Genomic DNA, 22,801 nt, shown 5'->3' with positions numbered 1-22,801 from the left:
GTTGAATACCTGGACCAGGTCATGCTCTGACTCCGCAGCATCAAAACAGCTGGAAAAAGCCCAGGCCAGTGGACTGGATGTCTTTCCCAGTCTGGGGGGAGCAGCACCAGGTTGAATAGACCATTGTTCGTTTTCTGTAGAAGGAAGAACCAGTCACAGTTCTGTAACTGAGTTAATGAAGATCCAAACCTATTGTGAGAACATAGACTCAAATCACTTCCAGTTACAGGCGGCCAGCCTGAGCCTATTAGCAGGCAGAGGCACATCCTGTCTGGAAAGCAAGCCTTGAACTAATGCTGCCCTGTTCTAGCAGTGCTGCTGGGGAGTTTGGCTGTTGGAATCTGTTTTCCACTTAGTTGGGACTTAGTCTGAAAGTATGTGTACTATGTAATGAAAATACATTTTGAAATCATTCATTTTCATTTAACTTTTATTTCATTTAACTCAATTGACATATGACAGTCTGGTTTGTTCAAGGCAACTAAAAACATCTGCTGGTGTTACCTGAATAGGAATATATTTATTATTCTTATTCCCAAAGAGAAATAGCAATCAGATTTTTTTTAAGTCTTTATTTTAGAGCAGTTCTAAGTTCACAGCAAAATTAAGAGGAAGGTACAGAGATCTCCTGTATATTCCACTGCTCCCACACATACACAGCCTCCCCCATTAGCAACAACTCCCACCAGAGTGGTACAGTTGTTATAGTTGATGAACCTATATTTATACATCATCACCCAGTTCCTTATTTTAGATTAGGGTTCAGTCTTGCTGTTGTACATTCTGTGTCTTTGGACAAATGTACGATGATATGTAACCTTCTTTATGGTCTTATACAAAGTATCTTCAATGCCTTAAAAATCCTTTGTGCTTCACCTATTCATCTACCTCCCTGCTCTCCAACCACTGACAACCACTGATACTTTTACTGCCTCGAAATGCTCCCTTTTTGACAATGTCTGTAGTTGAACTTTGACCACCTGATGCAAAGAACTGACTCATTGGAAAAGACACTGATGCTGGGAAAGATTAAGAGTAGGAGGAGAAGGGGGCGACCAAGGGTGAGATGGTTGGATGGCATCACTGACTCAATGGACATGAGTTTGAGCAAGCTCTGGGAGATGGTGAAGGACAGGGAAGCTTGGCATGCTGCAGTCCATGGGGTCACAAAGAGTTGGACACAACTTAGGAACTGAACAACAATAATTTAGTAATATATATTTAAAGTTCCTCCATGTCTTTTCATGACTTGATAGCTTATTTATTTTTGATGCTGAAAAATACTCTGTTGTCTGGCTGCTGAATAATATTCCATTGTCTGGATGTACAACAGTTTATTAATTCATTCACCTACTAAGGGACATCTTGGTCACTTCTAAATTTTTACAATTATGAATAAATCTGCTGTAAGAATAAACCTGTGTGGACATATGTTTTCATCTCCTTTGGATAAAAACCAAGGAAATCGATTGCTGGATTATATGATAAAAGAGTATTTAGTTTTATCACAATTTGCCAAATTGTCTTCATAATGGCTATACCATTTTGCATGCCCAGTAGCAGCAAATGAGAGTTCCTGTTGCTCCACATCCTCGGTAACATTTAGTGCTGTCAGTGATCTGGATTTTGGCCATTGTAATATATGTATAGTTATAGTTGATTGTTATCATTTGTATTTCCCTGATGACATATGATGTGGAGTATCTTTTTCATATTCATTAGTCTTCTGTATATCTTCTTTGATGAGGTATCAACTAAGGTATTTGACCAATTTTATAATCAGGTCGTTTTTCTTATTATTGAGTTTTAAGAATTCTTTTTATATATTGGATAACAGTCCTTTATCAGATGTTTCTTTTACAAATATATTCTCCCAGCTTTTGACTTATCCTCTTATTCTCTTGACTTTGTCTTTTGCAGAGCAGTTTATTTTAATGAAGGCTAGGTCATTGATTACATCTTCTTGACTCATGCCTTTGGTGTTAATCTAAAATGGCATCGCTATGTCCAAGCCTATTCTGATTTTCTCCTAGGCTTCTCTTCTAAGAGTATGATAACTTTGCAGTTTACATTCAGATCTGTGATCCACTTTAAGCTAGTTTTTATGAAGATTATAAAATCTGTGTCTAGGTTCATGATTTTTCATGTGGATGTCCAGTTTTGCCAGCATGATTTGTTGAAAGACTATCTTTGCTTCTTTGCGTTTTCCTTGCTCCTTTGTTAAAGTTCAGCTGACTGTACTTACGTGGGTCTACTATCTGGGCTGTCTCTTCTGTTCCATTGATGTGTTTGTCTATACAATCAGATTTTAGTTGTCTATAATTTTACATGTTCTATTAGAAGCTCATGAAAATTCTTGAGGCCCCACATTGCTGGATAAAATTACAGTAGGCTGAGGTTTACCTTTATATCTGTAAACTTGTTTCACAATCCTTTGCTTAATTCTCTGCTTCAGCCAGAACTTTGTGAAGATGGGAATAATTAAGATGTAAACTTGATCATGTCATCTCTTCCTTTAAACCTTCCAGCGTCTTACCACCCTCTCAGGATAATTGCCCCCTTGCATTTCTTATCTTTATCATGCTTTCAGGCTCTGTACAGTCATCTTGCTCCTGTTAATACCTCTCCCAATATAATGCTGCTGGCCCCTCCCCCACTCCAAGCTCTCCAGCCTGTTCCATTTATAAGAACTTCTGCTGGCCCTTCCCTTGCTTCCAGACCCCTCAGCCTATGGTTATCGGTTCCTGGGAGAGGTCACCCGTACCCCACTTCTGCCTCATTTGCATCTAATCATGTTTCAGGTCATCATCCCCCAAGGCTTGATCTCGTTCACCTGCTCTGGGCTGTCAGAGCATCTTATACTTAATCTTCATGGTGAGCCCCATAAGGAAAGGTACTCAGTCTGTTTCTTAGTATTTTATTTCCAGGATCTAATATAGTGCCCTTTGGATTGTGTGGGTATTTCATTTCCCATGCTCAGATGTTAAGGTCATAGCATCAGTCTTCTGGCCATCCCTAATGTAGAATGATGTAGACATTGCCATTGAATACTCTTTGCTTTTGTCTACAGAAAGTCATTTAAAGTTTTAAATATATATAACTTATAGTTTAAATAAGTAGTTTAGCTCTGTATTTCAATGCTTAAAACAGCAAGATGTGGAATCTAAGGGCCAGCTTTTCCTACCAACCTTACTGGTTCACCATGTTCTTTAGGCTGGAGTGGTGTTGCCTGTACTTGACTATTTCCCAGGGTTGTCCTGAGGCTAGAGAGGTCCAGGCATTCTAAATACTGGCCTTACTACATTGTGTGTTAGTCTCTCAGTCTTGTCCAACTCTGTGTGACCCCATGGACTGTGTGTAGTCCACCAGGCTCCTCTGTCCATGGGATTCTCCAGGCAAGAATACTGGAGTGGGTTGCCGTGCCCTTCTCTAGGGGATCTTCCCAAGCCAGGAATCAAACCCAGGTCTCCTGCATTGCAAGCAGATTCTTCACCGTCTGAGGCCTTACTACATTACCAGTATATAAACATAGACAAATATGTGCTCTTCTAAGTAAAATGTTAATCCTGTGGAAGTGTGTGACCTTTAAATTTTTTTTACCCATCTTAATGATACCTATTTTTTTCTCCTAAATTCAGATAATTTCCCTCTCAGCTTTAATGGAAATATTTACAATTTGCAATGTCTATTTCCCAGGGATAATTTTACATTTTTAAGTTGTGACTTTTTCACCAGCAGTTTGCCTCTAGCATTGTCTTTCATACAAAGTCTTGTAATTTATCAAACAAGAAGATGAAAAGGCTCAGATTTTAGACATCTAAAACCAGTTGGTAATCCAGGGCGTGTTTTTCTCACTTCATCTGATCTCTTTCCTTAACATACAAATTAGATAATTTTTAGTGTGAGTAACTCTCTCTGAACAGAAGGAAAAACTGTTTTTCGTCTTGGCTGACTAACACATACAACCCAACCCTGAATTTTTACCCAGTATTTGTCCAGTACACCTGTAAACAGGTCTACATGGTGTTTGTGAACCCAAGCCCAGTTATCTTATGTGAGACCCTGGATTTAATTAATTCAGAATGTTCAGAGCCTTGTCACTACCGGGCACCCTTCTTAGCACCCAGAGGTACCAACCACCCTGGGTCAGGGCCAGGAGAAAACAAGAGCTATGTGTACACTGTCGTGCAGTCTGCTTGTCTAACCTTTGACAAGGAGTGGGGACACTGGGAGAGGCCGGTGACTCCTGTTCTCTTGGGAGCAGAACAAAAGACTGTCTTGGCACCAAGTAATGGCACCCAGCCTGTTGAGCTGAAGAATCCATAGGTGTTTAGCTGCCTGTACAGGGTCTTACATAGAGGGACCAGGTATCATCTTTTGTTCAGGTAGAGTATTTTTTGGTTTTTGTCTTCCTTTTTGCATCAGGTGTGAAAATCTCCAACTGCACTGCGTTCCGGTCTCTTGGCATAATGCCAGTGGTTCTCTAGTTTCACAGATACGGACTAGATGAAGCAAGTGGGCAGAAGGAGTACAGTACAGTAGTGCTTTCCCAAATAGCTTTAGGTAAATAAGAATTGATAAGGTTATCTCAGCTTAGTCTTAGTCATGCCTTCATTCTTTAAAGGAGTCCCTTTGTGATATAGATGGTCCTTATAGTAGTAATACCTATCCTCCTCTAAAATAATTTTCAAAACATCTTGGTACATCAGGTTTTTTTTTTTTTATTGGAAGTATGCCCTTCGGACCCTTGAACAGCACATTAGTGCTTACTCTAGGCCTAGAGATAGTTCTTCCTGAGAGCTAGACTCTGGAGCCAGATGGGGTGAATTGGAATCCTGGCTCTGAGACCAGGATGGTACTTAGCTCCTTTCCTCTGTGGTGAATAGCATACAAGTGATAATGTCTTCATAGAGTTGTCATGAATGTTAAGTGACTAGTACATGTAAATGCTGAGATCACCCCTGGGACTACATATGCTTAATAAATGTCTGCTTCACTATATAAATGCTTCAAATAGTCTTTTATTCCCTTGAAAGAGAGTAGATGGTGGCAGTAAAGATTTACCTTCGTCATAGAAGTTTTATTGTCTAGTTAATATGAAGCTATCAAGGAAGGAAGAAAGTAATTTAATCTGGAAGATGATGACTAGAAAAACAAAATAGGAAAGTGTAATGCCAACTTTTTAAGTCCAAGTTGACCTTTTCAAAGAACTTCCAAGTCTTAAGCTCTACAAAATACTAACTTCTTTCTCTCATGTTGGGAAGATTGATGTGGTCAGGCAGTGTCTTTCAGTGTGGTGATCCAAACACATTTCATCATGTGTTTAGCCATGCTAGAGATTTTCACTTCAGCTGCGAGGGTGAGGAAAGGAGGAGAGAAGGCAGAAGAGGAGACAGGTAGTGGCAGGGGTGGGGAGGAGAGAGAGCAGGGGTGTGAGAGTGTGAGCAAAACAGATACAAGAAAGAGATAATGAGAATGAATATCAGCTAGCTTCGAGCTAGCATCTTACAAAGGATTTTAGCAGCCAAGCACAGAAGTGGCAAACACATCATTTCTGTTCCCATTCCATGGGCCACAACTGGTCACATGGCTCCAGCCTACCTGCCCAGGGTTCTGAAGAGTCAGTTCTCCCCTATAAAAAGAAGCAGGGTCATCATTACCATCTTTCTAAATTCTATATATATGCATTAATATACTGTATTGGTGTTTTTCTTTCTGACTTACTTCACTCTGTAAAATAGACTCCAGTTTCATCCACCTCATTAGAACTGAAATAGATCACCAGTCCAGGTTCGATGCATGAGACAAGGTGCTCGGGGCTGGTGCACTGGGATGACTCAGAGGGATGGGATGGGGAGGGAGGTGGGAGGGGGGTTCAGGATGGGGAACACATGTACACCCATGGTGGATTCATATCAATGTATGGCAAAAACCACTACAATATTGTAAAGTAATTAGCCTCCAATTAAAATAAATAAATTAATTTTTTTAAAAAAGACCAAAAAAAAAAAGAAGAAGAAGCAGGATAGATCCCAGCTAGTCCCTGATACAACAGTTAACCATGTAACATATTTCCTGCTGATGGCAGACATTTCCTACAATTAACCTATTTGTATGCTTCACTGTAAACTATTCCTGACATTCTGTATAATACCAGGACCAGCGAAGGACACAAGAGAATGTGCATACATTATGCTTCTTTCTTATTTTAGAAATTTTCAGAAATTCAGGGAATCTTCTGAGACATCTACTTCTGAACATTTTATTGCTGTGCAGTTAGCCAAGAGGTAAGGACTCTTGGTGACTATCTATTTTTTTATTTTATTTTTAATTGGAGAATAATTACAATATTGTGATGGTTTCTGCCATACATCAACATGAATCAGCCATAGGTATACATATGTCCCCTCCCTCTTGAACCTCCTTCTCCATCCCAACCCTCTAAGGTTGTCACAGAGCACCGTCTTAATGGCCATCCTTGACAGGCAGTTTCCTATTAACAAGAAAGTTGTTATGCTTTGTATACCACTGGTAGTCAGTAAATGACAAAAGGTAAAGAAGTTAGTGATCCATTGAAGTTACACGGGACAATCCAAAAGTAGACTTTTTTTTTTTTACTGCCTTTTAATATAAGGCTTACTACTGTGGGCAGTGTTTGTACTCAGCTCTGATAGGAGGAATGGGTACCTTGTATCACCAAATAAACTGACATATTCCTGCAGATTTATTAATAATACTTCACATGAGCCATTCTTTTGGATCTACACACATTCTTTTGGATCCACATCTTTTGGATTTAATTGGCCTCTATACACACCAAGCAGTTTATTTTTAAGAGCAAACCCTGGGAGAGTTTATAGCTACATGGACACACCTCAGGGCCATGCTTAACTAAGCTTTGGGTTAATGTGTACCTGACACTTTGCAGTGTTTCATAGTTATGTGGAGCGAGCTTGAACCCATTTCTTCTGCCAAGTTTCAGGTATTTGACACCACTAGGAAGCAATATAATGTAATGGTTGGCCATGTGATCTACAGTATCAAATTTAGTTTGAATCCCAACTCCACCTCAGTCAGTATATGACCTTGGAAACTTTCACTGTTTGCTATGGTTGCCTAGGTATTTCTGATAGCAAATATCTGACTGGGTGGCCTCAACAAGAAAGATTTATTTTCTCACACTTCTGAAGCCTGGAAGTTTAAGATCAAAGCATTGGAGGGTTGGAGGTGAGAGCCTCTCCCCTTGGCTGGTCACTGGCTGTCTAACCGTGTCTTCACACGGTCTTCCCTCAGTATCACTCAGCATGTGAGCGCCCAGACGTGGGTCAAGGACACCACTAGCCTCACTGACTCAGGCCTCTGTCCCCTAGCAGGTCAGCTGCCCAGTCTTGCCAGTTTTTCTTTTGAAATGACCCCGAAATATTTGTCTGTTACAAATAATAACAAGTATGAGGATTGTCACATATAAATAAATGAAATAATTTTTAACTGACTATAAAATGATCGGTATATGTACTTTTATGATCATAAAGTCTGAAATATGTCTTGTAGGGGTTGGTGGAACATGTTATAAGTAATTAGTTGGTTGCCTGATTTTTTTCTACAAATCTCTGTACCTTTCTGTGAAAGAAAGGAAATACCCAGCAGTGACAAAAAATATCCTTCCCTATCAGACCTTCCCTGGGAAGAAGGCCTCCATCTTCTAATATTAAATCACCACTTTGTATACATTGTACGTCTTTTATAATCATATTGTACAACCTAAATATATACAATTTTTATTTGTCAATCATATCTCAATAAAGCCAGAAAAAAATGAAGTTGCTGTTCACTGTTAAAAAATAATAATAATATGTAGAATAATGCATTAGCATCTCTGACTTCTGTTTTCCCTCCATTCTGGCCATTCTGTTGTTACATCTTTCTTCCTTGGTTCTTATATATCTCTCTTTCTGAAACATATTCTGAAAATTTGAATTTTTTTATTACTTGGCTTTATTTAGTTTTTAATTTAATTTTTTTTGGACAGAAAAGAGCAAGTTAGTACCTTATATCAAAACATCAACCTCGTGGAGCCACGACTGATTCAACCATATGAACATGTTATAAAGAACTTTATCCGTGAGATCAAACTTCAGAGCACAGAAATGGAAAACCTGGCCTTTGCAGTGAAGAGGTACTGAAGTCTTTCCTCTCTCCATGGCAGAAGGGGTCCTTTAAGTGGCTCTCTAACTGAATGGCACAAAGATGAAACACATTATCACATTATGATATGGGGGGACTGCCCAAATCTGAGGAATCTGGAGCCTTCTGAACTAAGCCAGCACAAGGGAAGCCGAGTCTGGCAGTACTTTGTAGGGTCAGCCAGCAGTCCATCAGCGTGTCCCCATGATCCTATCGTATAAACCTTTCAAGGGCTGTGATCCATACAGAACTGTTCAGAGAGTTTCATTATCTTATATCCAGCCACTTGAAACCTACAGGAAACTTTTCATCCAGAGAGAGGCAGGCAGAGACTCCATTTGAAGCCTGACCTTGTCACTGACAGAAAATGACTCTGGGTGGGTTACTTACTCTCCCTGAGTCTCAGGTTCTGCATCTGCAAAGTGAGGCTATAAATTTTCACATCCTCAGGGTGTGGAGACTTCATGGGTGAGTCATGGGTGATGCCCTTGGCACTGGGCTTACCACATGGTGAGTGCTCAGTGGGGCTCTTTTCCCTCTCTCTAGCCCTCCTCACCAGCTTAAACTGAAAGTCTGAAAACCTCTAGTCCCTGAATCTCATCAGACAGTTTATGAAAGCCACAGCTGGCTCACACAGACTTTCTTAATAGTTTTAACAGCAATGCAGTGCCAAAGAAAAATTTATATTTGCAATGTAAATATAATTTATATGTTACAATCCAAACATCAGTGAAAACACACTCACTCCCTGAATACACATGGACCCACACAGATACATGGGACACACATAGATATACACACATTCACACAGGTGACCTGTAAGGACAGTCCTGTATAAACCCATCGGGAAGAAAGAATGGCGTTCTCTCCACTCTGTTCTCCTTCCCAGCCAGGCTGCTCTCCGCTGTGGAGGGAATGGAACTCTTGGTGCATCTCTCCCCTCTACTTCTGTGGGTGGGATCCAAAGTCAGGCTCTGGTATAAGCACAAGGCCTCTTAAAGGCCACTTCTCTGAGCTGACAGAAACCTCACTGAGGTGTTTAGGCGATTCCTGTAAACATTCTCTTACCTTCTTGACTAAGGACCATCCATCCTCATGTGTTTTGGGTTGGGGGAGAGCCTCAGTCTTTTCACTCCACTCTTGCATCTGAATAAGGGATTCCCACTGTCCTAGTAGGAGCCCTGGACTAAGGTTAAAGTGGGCATTCCCAACATGCTGGACACATCACTGGGAGCTGAGTCTTACTGCCATGGTGTCGCAAAGAGTCGGACATGACTGAGCAACTAAACTGACTGACTAACTAAGTCTTCCTGGGGCAAACAATGTGTCATTATAGACTACCCTGATTTAACCCTCCAAAACAAAAAAATGAAAGAAAGAAAAAAAGAGTTGTTCAGAAGTGAAGAAGGCAGAGAGGACACATTTGGGAGCAGTCCTGAATGCCCAGATGTTTGGCGCTGGATGTCTAGAAGGAATGGCTGAGGAAAATGAACATATAAAGGGAGAAACAAATGTGTAGCTTAGCTACTTATAGTCCCAGAGCTGACCAATAAAACCTGAAAATTTCTGTGGAGATACATGGTGCCTGCATTTGAAATAGCAAGTGTTTGCAAACAGACTAAAACTAGATGACAGTCAGACGTGGTTAACATAACCTCAGCAGGCTGTAAGGTGAGAAGGAAGTTAACGGGAGCAGAAAACAGTGATAAGTCACCCAGAATTTTACTTTGGGGTCTTCCCTCCACCCATCAATGCTTGTTTGGAACCTTATGTAGAAATTAAACTAATGAGCAAATTGTATGAGAGGGAGTAAATGAATTAAAAGCAGGTAGGATGGTGTGGTGGAAACCATTAGACTGGAAGATGAAGGCCTTCTACTGAATCCTGTTTCTCATCAACACCATATCACTGGGGCAAGTAAATTGACTCTAAGTCTCATGGTGGCTGCTTTCAAGTCACAGTCTGATTGAGTAGGCAAGACACATGCATGTGAAAATTTAGATAATTGGATACCGAGCTGAGATTGAACAAAAAGAGATTTTAGGGCTTAATCTGAAGCCTCAATTATTGTAAAGTGACAGATGTCTTCATACTGGACAATTATTAAATAAAACTATCTGAACATCATCTCAAAGAAATTTCCTGTTTCTAACTTTTTGGCAATTCAGTATGCTCTGCCCCCATAAAAATATGATTTATTGATTATATTCATAAAAGAAACAGGAGTTTTTCTAAAGGGCAACAATATCTACATTGCAAAACTTTAGGAAACTGACTAGAAATAATTTTTGAGATCTTTTTTCCCATTTAACTATAACATATAGCATTGTGTGTTTCATGTAATAAAATTTCAGAGTTGTATCTATCCATGGAGGTTTTTTTGTTTTAATCCAGTGCTGTAGCTCAGCAGCAAAAAAGATTTTCAGAATTTACTGAGAGCCTCTCAGTAACCTGGTATCTTTCTCTGTTCTTTGCTACAGTGTAGTTTAATACTATTTAATCTATTCTGTTCCATTTATTTAATATCTAGTTTCAATGTCCCTTTACACCCAGCTGGTCAAATTGCCAGTCTGGGGAATGGGGAATATTATTTTAAATGGTATCTTTCTCCTCTTCTATAAAATAGCTTGAAATAGCTGAGGTCAGAATTTTCTCTTCATGCTACAAGGCCAAGAGTATAATGAAAAGGTGTGTACCCTCTGGAATTTCAGAGCCCAGGACAAGGCAGCCATGCAGCTGAGTGAGCTGGAAGAGGAAATGGATCAGAGGATTCAGGCTGCAGAACAGAAGACACGGAAAGACGTGAGTTTGTGGGACTGGCCTGTTTATGCGATGCATCCTTGGACTACCTTTTATGTACAGGGCACAGGGCATTCTCTGGGTACCGCACGTCCAGGTTGCCACAGGCACTCTCAACAAGGGCTTTGTCAGTGGTGGTTTTGAGGGGGATAGATTAAGGAGAAAGAGACAGAGAGACAATAAGCAGTCAAATAAAGGGGCTAATTTCAGATGGCAACAAGCTCAGTAAAGAAGCATCATGTGTGGTAGACAGGCTGCTTCAGACTTGGAGGTCAGGGGCCTCCTTGAAGAGGGGACAGGAGAGCTGAGGCCTAAAGGAGAAGGCCAAACCCATCTTCGTAGAGGAGGTTGGCTTCACCCTTAATACCACTGTCTCTCAGCCCATGGCCACTACTGCTTTAAATCTAGATTACAAGGACTTCCTGGGGTCCAGTGACTAAGGCTACAAGCTTCCAATACAGAGGGCCCAGGTTCGATCCCTAGTGAGGGAACTAGATCCCACATGCTGCAACTAAGACCCGGGGAAGTCAAATAAATAAAGAATATAAAGTAAAGAAATCTAGATTACAGTGAAGTTAAAACACTCTGTTATGGTGGGATATGCTTTTACTTATCAATACAGGAACTCTCATAGTTGGAAGTTGGGTGTTACCTTTAGTGACTTCCATAGGAGAAATAATTGTCTTTCTTCCTTATAAAATATATTTGAATGATTACTATTTACTGAAAACAGAAAAGAGACATATTTCTTTGAGAAGCTAATGTTAGGTTGAACGTTCTCTTTTTTCTTTTCATTTTCCCCATTAACTCTGAGAAGGAGAAAATTGAGTGAGAAGGGCCTGGGTATTATGGGCCTCTGACAGACGTGCAATAGAGGAGACCTGGGTTCAATTCCTAAGCTGGGAAGATCCCCTGGAGGAATGCATGGCAACCCACTCCAGTATTCTTGCTTGGAGAATCCCATGGACAGAGAAACCTGGCGGGCTACAGTCCAGGAGTCATGAGAGTCAGACAGGACTTAGCAACTAAGCTGCAGGCCTTGGTGTGCCTCCTGGCTCTGGCGCTGGAAAACTCACCTAACCTCTGAGCCTTTGTTGTTCCAACTTTAGACAGGATAAGCCACCAACCTGCTTTAAGGAGGGTGGAGGCTGATGGTCTATATGCATGCCTAGCCCAGTGCTGAGGAGTGGTAGGGGCACCATGGCCGTTACCATTCTCCTCTTTCCCATTGCTCTGTGTACCTTATGACCCTTCAGATTCTTCACCCTGCTTTGCTTTACCACATATATGCCTTCAGGCCTCTTTGTTCTCCTATCTCTTAATAACATGTTTAATAACTGTTTGGATATCATGCAGATGGCTCAGAGTCTATGGTCCAGGGTTAATGTAATGGTTATCCCATTCTTTTGTTAGCCCTTTATCTTTCTAGTCTAAAAACAATAACATCCTAATTTTTCTGCCTTTCCCCTCTCCAGCCATTTAATCTGCACTCACTCATTCATCGCCCATATCAAGCACATGTTTTGTTCTGCAATAAATCTCTGCCTCATCCAGCTAAGCATTTCCCAGATTGGTTGTTGGTAATAGATACCCAAGCTTCCCAGGTGGCACAGTGGTAAAGAATCCTCCTGCCAGTGCAGGAGACAGAAGGGACGCTGGTTCGATCCCTGGGTGGGAATCGACAGAAGGGACGCTGGTTCGATTCCTGGGTGGGGAAGCTCCCCTGGAGTAGGAAATGGCAACCTGCTCCAGTATTCCTGTCTGGAAAATTCTATGGACAGAGGAGCTTGGTGGGCTACAGTCCATAGGGTCGCAAACAGTCAGACATGACTGAGCACACACTCTCACACCTGACCACAGACCGCCCCTTATAACTTCATGGTTTGTTCATTATAACATCTTCCTTGCTTTCCTTGGCTCTGGTATAGGGGTGGTGCATACGCGGCATCCACAGCAGCATTGCTGTGTTCCACAGAAATGGTATAAGCCTGTGAGTCACTGCACAGACACAGTCTCTGAAAACCTCAGCACACGCTGCCAACAGAGCACCTTTGACCCTGGGATGACCCCTGTTTGTCCCAGTCTCCTGGTCTGTCTGGAATAACATGTCTAGGCTGACTGAAGACTTTCCGTAACTTACCTCTACTAAGCAAGTCTCGCCTGGCTCTCCACGGCTCATTGCTCTGCTTTCACTCCAGCTGTTTTCTTGGCCTTGATGACTCCTTTCCACTTTCCTAAACTTTGCGAAGCTCAGAGAAAGCCTTCCGTTCTCCCCAGTGCCCTGCTGTAGTCCTCCAGCCACGTTCACCTCCTCCTGACCTTGACTCCTCTTGCACAGGTAGTGTTTATCCCATTGTGTCAGTTAGGGTTTTTAAAAAATTATGCTTTAACAGCTTTATGAAGGTTTAATGGGCAGGCAATAAACTGTATATATTCAAGGAGTAGAATGTGATGAGATTTATGTGTATACTGAGGAACCACCGTCACAGTCAAGGTAATGGCTGCATTCATATCCTACTGATTTCCATGCCCCTGTGGCATGCCTCCCTCTCGGCCCCTCCTTATTGGAACCATTTGGTGTCTTCTCCAGTGAAGCATCTGTCAGAATCTTTTGTTCATTTTTAAAACTCCGTTTGGTTGTCTTCTTTTTTTTTTTCACCACACCACAGGGCAAAATGTGTGGGTTCTTAAATCTCCAACCAGGGATCAAATCTGTGCCCCTTGCAGTGGAAGCATGAAGTGCTAACCACTGGGAACCAGGGAAGTCCCTGGTTGTTTTCTTATTATTGAGTTTTAGGAGTTGTTTATATATTCTTATCTGTAAATATTTCCTCCCAGACTGTTACTTATCTTTGCATTCTCTTAAACGTGTCTCTAAAAGAGTAGACTTTTTTTGTTTCTTTTTAGTCCAATGTGTCAGTTTTTTCTTTCATGTATCCTGCTTTTGATATTTAAGAAATTTTTGCCTAACCCAAGGTTGCAATGATTTTTCTCCCATGTTCCTTCTATGAGTTTTATTGTTTTAGGTTTCACATTTAGGATCCATTTTACAATGTATGAATCAAAGTTCGTACTTTTTTGCATGTGCATATCTAATTGTTCCAGCCCATTTGCTGAAAATACTATCTGTTCTCTGTTGAACTACCTTTGCACTTTGTCCAAAATCATTTTTCTTTATCTGTGTTGGGTTTATTTCTGGGCTTTCCATTCTGTTCCATGGGGTCGCAAAGAGTTGGACACGACTCGGCGACTGAACAACAATGGCAACAATGCTGGTATTGCGTTGTCTTGATGACTGTTGCTTCATATTAATAATTCTTTAAATCAAGTAAAATTAATTCTTCAACTTTGTTCTTTTTCAAAGTTTCTATTTTAGGTCCTCAATTTCCATAGAATCAGGTTGTTGTTTGTTGTTTAGTCCCTAAGTTGTGTCCAACTCTTTGCAACCCCACGGACCATAGCCTTCAAGGCTCCTCTGTTGATAGAATTCTCCAAGTAAGAATATTGGAGCGGGTTGCCATTTCCTTCTCCAAGACTCAGGTTGTCAATTTCTTAAAAAAAAAAAATAAAAAAACTCTCCTGGGGTTCAGCCGGACTTCATTGCGTCCATAGATTAATTGGAGGAGAATTGGCATCTTAATAATAATGAATGATCTGAAAACTTGATATATTCTCTGTTTATTTAGGTCTTACTACACTCAATTTTACGTTATAAACTTAAAACTTTATTTGAATACAGAACACAGGATATAAACTTCCATAATATGTTAAGAGAAAAAGGAAATTAAGAGATATTTAGGCTCATGAGTAGAGCAGGAAATGGCAACCCACTCCAATATTCTTGCCTGGAGAGTCCCAGGGACAGAGGAGCCTGGTGGACTGCCGGCTATGGGGTTGCACAGAGTCGGACATGACTGAAGCGACTTAGCAGCAGCAGCAGCAGCAGGCTCATGAGAGCTACAGCCCCTGACCTGCAAGGGTGCCCTTTTGTTATTCTCTGCACCAGGGGCAACACATATGAGAAGTACCAGCCTGTGAGCAGCACTTTGCAGGGAAATTTACAGTTGGTGTGGTTTGTATTTAGGTAAGGTATAGTAGTAGTGTTAGTCACTCAGCCGTATCCAGCTCTTTGTGACCCCATAGACTGTAGCCCACCAGGCTCCTCTGTCCATGGGATTCTCCAGGCAAGAATACTGGAGTGGGTAGCCATGCCCTCCTCCAGAGGATCTTCCCAACCCAGGGATCAAACCCGGGTCTCCTGCATTGCAGGTGGATTCTTTACCATCTGAGCCACCAGGGAAGCCCAGATAAGGTGTAAGCTCTCGAAAAAACAGTGAACCCACCAGGTCTTCCTGAGTCCTGATAACATGATGGGACTCAGGCAAGTGATGGGGCCCTTGGCTGAGCCAGAGCTTTTCATTAAACATAGCAGTGTTTAATCAGCTAGTTAATCGATGTACTATAGCCCTCTATCCCAATCAAGTAGTGGCCTTAGAGGTGTCACCCCAGGTAATGTGTGTATATAGGTTGTGGGATTCCGCAGTTCCTTTGCTCTTGTAGGTTTCCATTCTGGAAGTGCTGGGCATCTAAAGTTTGGTTACTTCCCTTATGCTTTCTCACCATCTCTGTGTAGAAGATTTGGGATCAGCCTTCAGTTCAGTTGCTCAGTCATGTCTGACTCTTTGCAACCCCATGGACTATAGCACACCAGGCCTCCCTGTCTATCACCAACTCCCAGAGTCCACCCAAACCCATGTCCATTGAGTCAGTGATGCCATCCAACCATCTCATCCTCTGTCGTCCCCTTTCTCCTTCCTTCAGTCTTTCCCAGCATCAGGGTCTTTTCCAATGAGTCAGCTCTTTGCATCAGCTGGCCAAAGTGTTGGAGTTTCAGCTTCAACATCAGTCCTTCCAATGAACATTCAGGACTGATTTCCTTTAGAATGGACTGGTTAGATCTCCTTGCAGTCCAAGGGACTCTCAAGAGTCTTCTCCAACACCACAAGTTCAAAAGCATCAATTCTTCAGCGCTCAGCTTTCTTTATAGTCCAACTGTCTCGGTTTGACACAAAGTGTTTCTCACCTATGGTATTTTAAAGAGCCTATTTAAATCAATAAGTTGGTTTCATTGTGTTTTTTTCCCCTAGGAAAAACGCAAAGCTGAGGAAGCCCTCAGTGACCTCAGGCGTCAATATGAAACAGAAGTGGGAGACCTACAGGTGACGATAAAGAAACTCAAGAAGGTAGGTATACGGCAGCTGACTGAGGGATAGCTTCGGTACCTCAGTGTGTCTAAATTTTTAGCAACTGAAAACATAGGGAATCATATTGAAGCTGTGGATGGATCAGATTTCAGAATCAAATTGGACTCCTTGGCAAGAATTTTTTTAAAGGCCTCAATTTCTTTTTCTAAGGGCAGCATATCTTTTGCATAGATCTAATGGATATTTCTGATCCCTTGAACAGTTGTCCATCAAGCCTCAGTTTTCTTTCCATGTCTTTAGCAAGTGCCCTCAAGTCCCACATGTCTGGTGGACTGTCTTCTCATGACAGCAGCAACAGTCTTTCCTGGTCTTGTAGTCCTTTACCCAGCTTACTACAGGTTACATGTGTTCACTGAATATTTATTAAATGAAATGAATATTTCTCTTCTCTGTAGCAAGTTCCAGATCTAGAGGACCCCTGATCAGAGGACAGGGTGGGAGAGAACCTGTTGAAGTGAAAGCAAAGGTGTGATTGGTTTTGGCACTTGTTTTATTTGTTTTCTAAAGATCAGGGTCCATTTTACTGTGTGGTGTGCTGGTAGGTGTTTAACAACAGACTCTGGAGGAATTCCCCTGTCGTCCAGTGGTTAGGACTCTGAGCTTCCACTGCAGGGGTCGTGGGTTAGATCCCTGATGGGGGTAAGATCCCACGTGCCACACCTGGCACAGCCTAAAAAAAAAAAAAAGCAAGCTCTGGAAAGGGGAGGAAAGAAGGAGGATTTCTGATATTTGCCAATTTCCATAATATAAATATTTCCACCATTACCAATTTCAAGCTGCCAAGTTGACATCACTGAATACAGGTTGGGAAGAGATGCTTAAAATAAATAGGCTCTCACCTGCTGATACACATTGTCTCCAGCACAGTATTGGATTCACTTCCTGCATGTGGATTGTCTCCATAACTAATAGAAATATCTTAGCTAAAATGAAAGTAGGTACTTAAAAAATAATCATCCCTGCAAGTGGCACTGTGAATGTGGGCACATCACTTTGCTTCTCTGATCAGTCATACTATAACCTTTAAATGCTCCTTTCAGTGTTCATACTGAATGACATTAAGTGACAACTGTATTTTGTGGATTATTGCAATTTAAACCTCTGACATATTAAGAATTCTCCCCAGCATTCTTCTTGGAAAAGTATTATCAATGTCAACCTTATATGTGATTTCCAGAGGTCATTAGAGCATAATACAATGCTTGTATTACAGAATTTGGATGGAACAATCCTTTGCTTTATGCCAGAGTCATTGGAGAAGGAAATGGCAACCCACTCCAGTATTCTTGCCTGGAGAATCCCAGGGACAGGGGAGCCTGGTGGGCTGCCGTCTGTGGGGTCGCACAGAGTCGGACATGACTGAAGCAACTTAGCAGCAGCAGCAGCAGAGTCATAGATTCTCCTAGTCCCTGTCCTTACTTATTTCCATGTCATCACAAATCATTATACTAAGATAATGCTTGCAAGAGGAGACACAGAGGGACTTCACTGGTGGTCCAGTGGTTAAGAATCTGTCTGCCATTGCAGGGGACACATGTTCAGTCCCTGGTCAGGGAACTAAGATCCCACATGCCATGAGGCAACTAAGCTTGCAGGCTGCAGCTGCTGAGCCCAAGCACTCTGGAGCCTACCCACCACAACAGAGATCCCACATGCACAGCTAAGACCTGACGCAGCCAAAAATAAATAAATAAATATTTTAATAAAAAAGAGGAGACACAAGAATTTCTTGCCCTCATAGAACATATGATGAAGACCAAAAAGGCACTGAACAGTAAGAATCAGGAGTGGTGAGACCTGAGTCTTTATCGAGGCTGTGCCAATTCCTTCCTGTAACACCTAGGACAATTGGCTTCATGATTCTGATGGTTAGCGTCTCATCTGTAAAATGGGATTAATAGTAAACTGTCTTGTCTAACCATAATAACTAACATTTTATTGACTGTGTAGCTTATTAACCTCTTCTTCATTATTTAAGAAAATCGAATTCTCAAATTTTCTCTGAGGAAAGTATAAGTTTCCCACTTTTACAGCTGAGGACGCTGAGTTCCAGGTTTAATGGCTTGTTCAAAGCCTAACCACAACTGCCAGTGGAGAAGTAGCCCAGACACCTGCGTCCACCACCAGTGAGCAGGGCACTGGTCAGGGAGATGCGGGCTGCCTCATCAGTGCTTAGAGTAGGAACTGGGCCTGAATGCTGTGAGGGCAATCTGAGGAAGCTAACGTGAGGCAGCAACCCGAACTGTGGGATCACCAGAGAGAAAAAAAAAAGAGCTTTCCCGCAAAAGCTCTAACGTTCGGCCTGGCCCACTCACAAAACAATGGATTGAACAAATACCAAAGGAGAGCTAGCTGGCCTGCACACAGGTCCCTTCCCCCCCACCCTCCTGGAGGTAGAGAGGCAGGCATGTGACAGCCAGAGCTGGAAGGCAAGGGGCTGCTGCAATCTCCGCCCCAGAGACCGCATCTTCCACCAAACTGAGCAGGCTTCCAGTTTCTAACCATGTCTTCCTGGGATCCTGGATGGTTGACATCCGCCAGGAGGGTCACAGCCTGAGATCAGCTCCCTAGAGGAGACACATGGCACACCTGAGATGCTGCTCTCACAGAGCCCCCTGAATGGCTGGGGCCAGGGAGGTGATTAAGATGCACGGTCCCCCGGGACAGTGAGCTCATCAAGCACCTGGTCACCTGAATTGCTCAGACCTGGGAAGGGCGCAGAACACGCACCAGTCTGTGTCTATGCCCTTGCAGAGTACATGAGAATCTGACTGACTTAGACCTGGGAAGTGCACGAAACGTAGGGCCCACTTCAGACAGTGCCCTTGCAGAGCACCCTGGAGCCTGAGCAGTGCAGACCTGGGAAGCACATGCCGCCTTGAGCTGTGGCAGACCCAGTGTGGTCCATACACTGCAAGCACTTCCCACACACGCCAGCTATATTTGTTTGCAGTGTCCCTCCCTCCCCACAAGACAACTGAACAAGTGAGCCTAAATAAGTGACCCCCTTTCCCACCTTGTGTCAGGGCGGAAATTAGACACTGAAGAGACTTGCAAACAGAGGAAGCCAAAATAAACAAACAAGAGGGAACTGCTCTGGAAGTGACAGGTGCAACAGATTAAAACCCTGTAGTTAACATTGACTGTGCATTGGAGGGGGCCTATAGACCTTGAGAACAAGTAAAAGCTGGAACAAGGAACTATCTTAAACTGAACTGACCCCACACTGCCCATAACAGCTCCAGAGAAATTTCTAGATATATTTTTACTGTTATCACTTTTTAATTTTTTTTAATTTAAGTTCTTTTTTTTTAATCCTCACAACTGTTTTATTGCTTATTTTTCTCAACATTTATTAAATAACCCCAATGTGTTAAGCTTTGTTTTTTGAGATTTTCTATGTAAGGGATCATATCATCTGCAAAATAATGAAAGTTTTTGTTTCTTTTTTCCTAGTCCTTTAACTTTCCTTTTTCTTGTTTTTTTATGTTTTTTTTTTCCATTTATTTTTATTAGTTGGAGGCTAATTACTTTACAATATTGTAGTGGTTTTTTGTCATACATTGACATGAATCAGCCATGGATTTACATGTATTGCCCATCCTGATCCCCCCTCCCACCTCCCTCTCTACCCAATCTCTCTGGGTCTTCCCAGTGCACCAGGCCTGAGCACTTGTCTCATGCATCCAACCTGGGCTGGTGATCTGTTTCACCCTAGATAATATACATGTTTCGATGCTGTTCTCTCGAAACATCCCACCCTCGCCTTCTCCCACAGAGTCCAAAAGTCTGTTCTGTACCTCTGTGTCTCTTTTTCTGTTTTGCATATAGGGTTATCATTACCATCTTTCTTTTTTTTTTTTTTCTCCTTTATTTATTTATTTTTTCTTTCAGTGGGTTTTGTCATACATTGATATGAATCAGCCATAGATTTACACGTATTCCCCATCCCGATACCCCCTCCCACCTCCCTCTCCACCCAATTCCTCTGGGTCTTCCCAGTGCACCAGGCCCGAGCACTTGTCTCAGGCATCTCACCTGGGCTAGTGATCTGTTTCACCCTAGATAATATACACATGCTGTTCTTCGAAACTTCCCACCCTCACCTTCTCCCACAGAGTCCAAAAGTCTGTTCTGTACATCTGTGTCTCTTTTTCTGTTTTGCATATAGGGTTATCATTACCATCTTTCTAAATTCCATATATATGTGTTAGTATACTGTAATGGTCTTTATTTTTCTGGCTTACTTCACTCTGTATAATGGGCTCCAGTTTCATCCATCTCATTAGAACTGATTCAAATGAATTCTTTTTTAATGGCTGAGTAATATTCCATGGTGTATATGTACCACAGCTTCCTTATCCATTCGTCTGCTGATGGGCATCTAGGTTGCTTCCATGTCCTGGCTATTATAAACAGTGCTTCGATGAACATTGGGGTGCACGTGTCTCTTTCAGATCTGGTTTCCTCAGTGTGTATGCCCAGAAGTGGGATTGCTGGGTCATATGGCAGTTCTATTTCCAGTTTTTTAAGGAATCTCCACACTGTTCTCCATAGCGGCTGTACTAGTTTGCATTCCCACCAACAGTGTAAGAGGGTTCCCTTTTCTCCACACCCTCTCCAGCATTTATTGCTTGTAGACTTTTGGAGAGTAGTCATCCTGACTGGAGTGTAATGGTACCTCATTGTGGTTTTGATTTGCATTTCTCTGATAATGAGTGATGCAATTCCTGCAGCTCAATTCCAGAAAAATAAATGACCCAATCAAAAAATGGGCCAAAGAACTAAACAGACATTTCTCCAAAGAAAACATACTGATGGCTAATTTAAGTTCTTTTATTATTCCTTTAATTTTCATCTTTATAACCTATTATTATTACCTTGCAAAAAAAAGACCCTATTTTCAAAGCAAATTTCATATATATATTTTTTATTTTTGGATTGATTTTCTTTTGTATTTTTTATATTGTATTTTTGAGAGTCTAACCTCTATTCTAGATTTTTAATCTTTGTGTTTTGGTTATGTGTTATCAATTTTATACCTTTAAGAATCTAATCTTCAGTATCCATTTTCACTTAGGGGTGTGATTACTGGCTTGATTGCCCTCTCCCCTTTTGACACTCCTTTTTCTCCCCAGGTCACCTCTAGCTCCTTCCTCCCTCTTCTCTTCTATACTTAACTCTATGAATCTCTCTGGGTGTTCTGGGCTGTGGAGAACACTTAGGGAACTGATTACTGACTAGATTGCTCTCTCCCCTTTTGATGCCCCCTTCTCCTCCTGGTCACCTCTATTTCCCTCCTCCCTCTTCTCTTCTCCATGTAATTCTGTGAGTCTCCCTAGATGTTCCTCGCTGTGTAGAATTGTTTCACTATTAACCTAGGTGTTTTATCATCTGTGCTGTATGGATGGAGAAGTCTTGAGGTTACTGTAAGAGAAGGACTGAAAGCCAGAGGCAGGAGGCTTAACTCGAAAATTGAGAACATCAGAGAACTCCTGATTCCAGGGAACATTAATAGACAAGAGCTCACCTGAAAGTCTCCATACCTGCACTGAAAACCAAGCTCCACCCAAGAGCCAACAAGTTCCAGTGCAAGACATACCATTCTGATTCTCCAGCAAAGCAGGAACATAGCCCTGAGCATTAAAAGACAGGCTGCCCAAAGCCATGCCAAACCCATAGACACCTCAAAACTCACTACTGGACACTTCATTGCACTCCAGAGATAAGAGACCCAGCTTCACCCACCAGAACATAGACGCAAGCTTCCCCAACCAGGAAACTTTGACAAGGCACTAGTCCAACCCCACCCACAGGGAGCAGGCTCCACAATAAAGAAGAACCACGAACTTCCAGCCTACGGAAAGGGCACCTGAAACACAGAAATCGAAACACCTGAAACACAGAAATCTAAACAAAATGAAAAGGCAGAGAAATATCCAGCAGGTAAAGGAACATGATAAATACCCACTAAACCAAACAAAAGAGGAGGAGATAGGGAGTCTACCTGAAAAAGAATTCAGAATAAAGATGATCCAAAATCTTGAAAACAAAATGGAGTTACAGATTATAGACTAGAGACAAGGATTGAAAAGATGCAAGAAATGTTTAACAAGGACCTAGAAGAAATAAAGAAGAGACAATAAAAAATGAATAATAAAATAACTGAGATCAAAAGCAGTCTGGAGGGAACCAATAGTAGAATAACTGAAGCAGAAGCTAGGATAAGTGAGGTGGAAGATAGAATGGTGGAAACAAATGAAGCAGAGAGGAAAAAAGAAAAAAATTAAAAGAAATGAGGACAACCTCAGAGACCTCTGGGACAATGTTAAATGCCCCAGCATTTGAATCACAAGTGTCCTAGAAGAAGAAGATAGAAAGGGCATGAGAAAATACTTGAGGAGATAACAGTTGAAAACTTCCCTAAAATGAGGAAGGAAATAGCCACCCAAGTCCAAGGAACCCAGAGAGTCCCAAAGAGGATAAACCCAAGGCAAAACACCTCAAGACACATATCAGTCAAACTAACGAAGATCAAACACAAAGAGCAAATA

General features: G+C 41.8%; 1 protein-coding gene across 2 annotated transcripts in view; it reads left to right on the top strand.

The window, feature by feature from the left end:
- Positions 1 to 22,801, top strand: part of RASEF (RAS and EF-hand domain containing) — a 93,885-nt gene that overhangs the window by 26,237 nt on the left and 44,847 nt on the right. For both annotated transcript variants that reach the window (XM_043453768.1, XM_043453769.1), the window contains exons 2-4: positions 8,030 to 8,176; positions 10,896 to 10,986; positions 16,131 to 16,226. In XM_043453768.1, coding sequence (XP_043309703.1) covers positions 8,030 to 8,176; positions 10,896 to 10,986; positions 16,131 to 16,226 — 334 coding nt within the window. The remainder of the gene's footprint in view (positions 1 to 8,029; positions 8,177 to 10,895; positions 10,987 to 16,130; positions 16,227 to 22,801) is intronic.

This window comes from Cervus canadensis, chromosome 30 (assembly GCF_019320065.1).
Source record: "Cervus canadensis isolate Bull #8, Minnesota chromosome 30, ASM1932006v1, whole genome shotgun sequence".
In the NCBI taxonomy this organism is placed as follows: domain Eukaryota; kingdom Metazoa; phylum Chordata; class Mammalia; order Artiodactyla; family Cervidae; genus Cervus; species Cervus canadensis.
The sequence above is the reverse complement of the archived record's forward strand: the minus strand, read 5'-3'. Positions and strand labels throughout refer to the sequence as shown.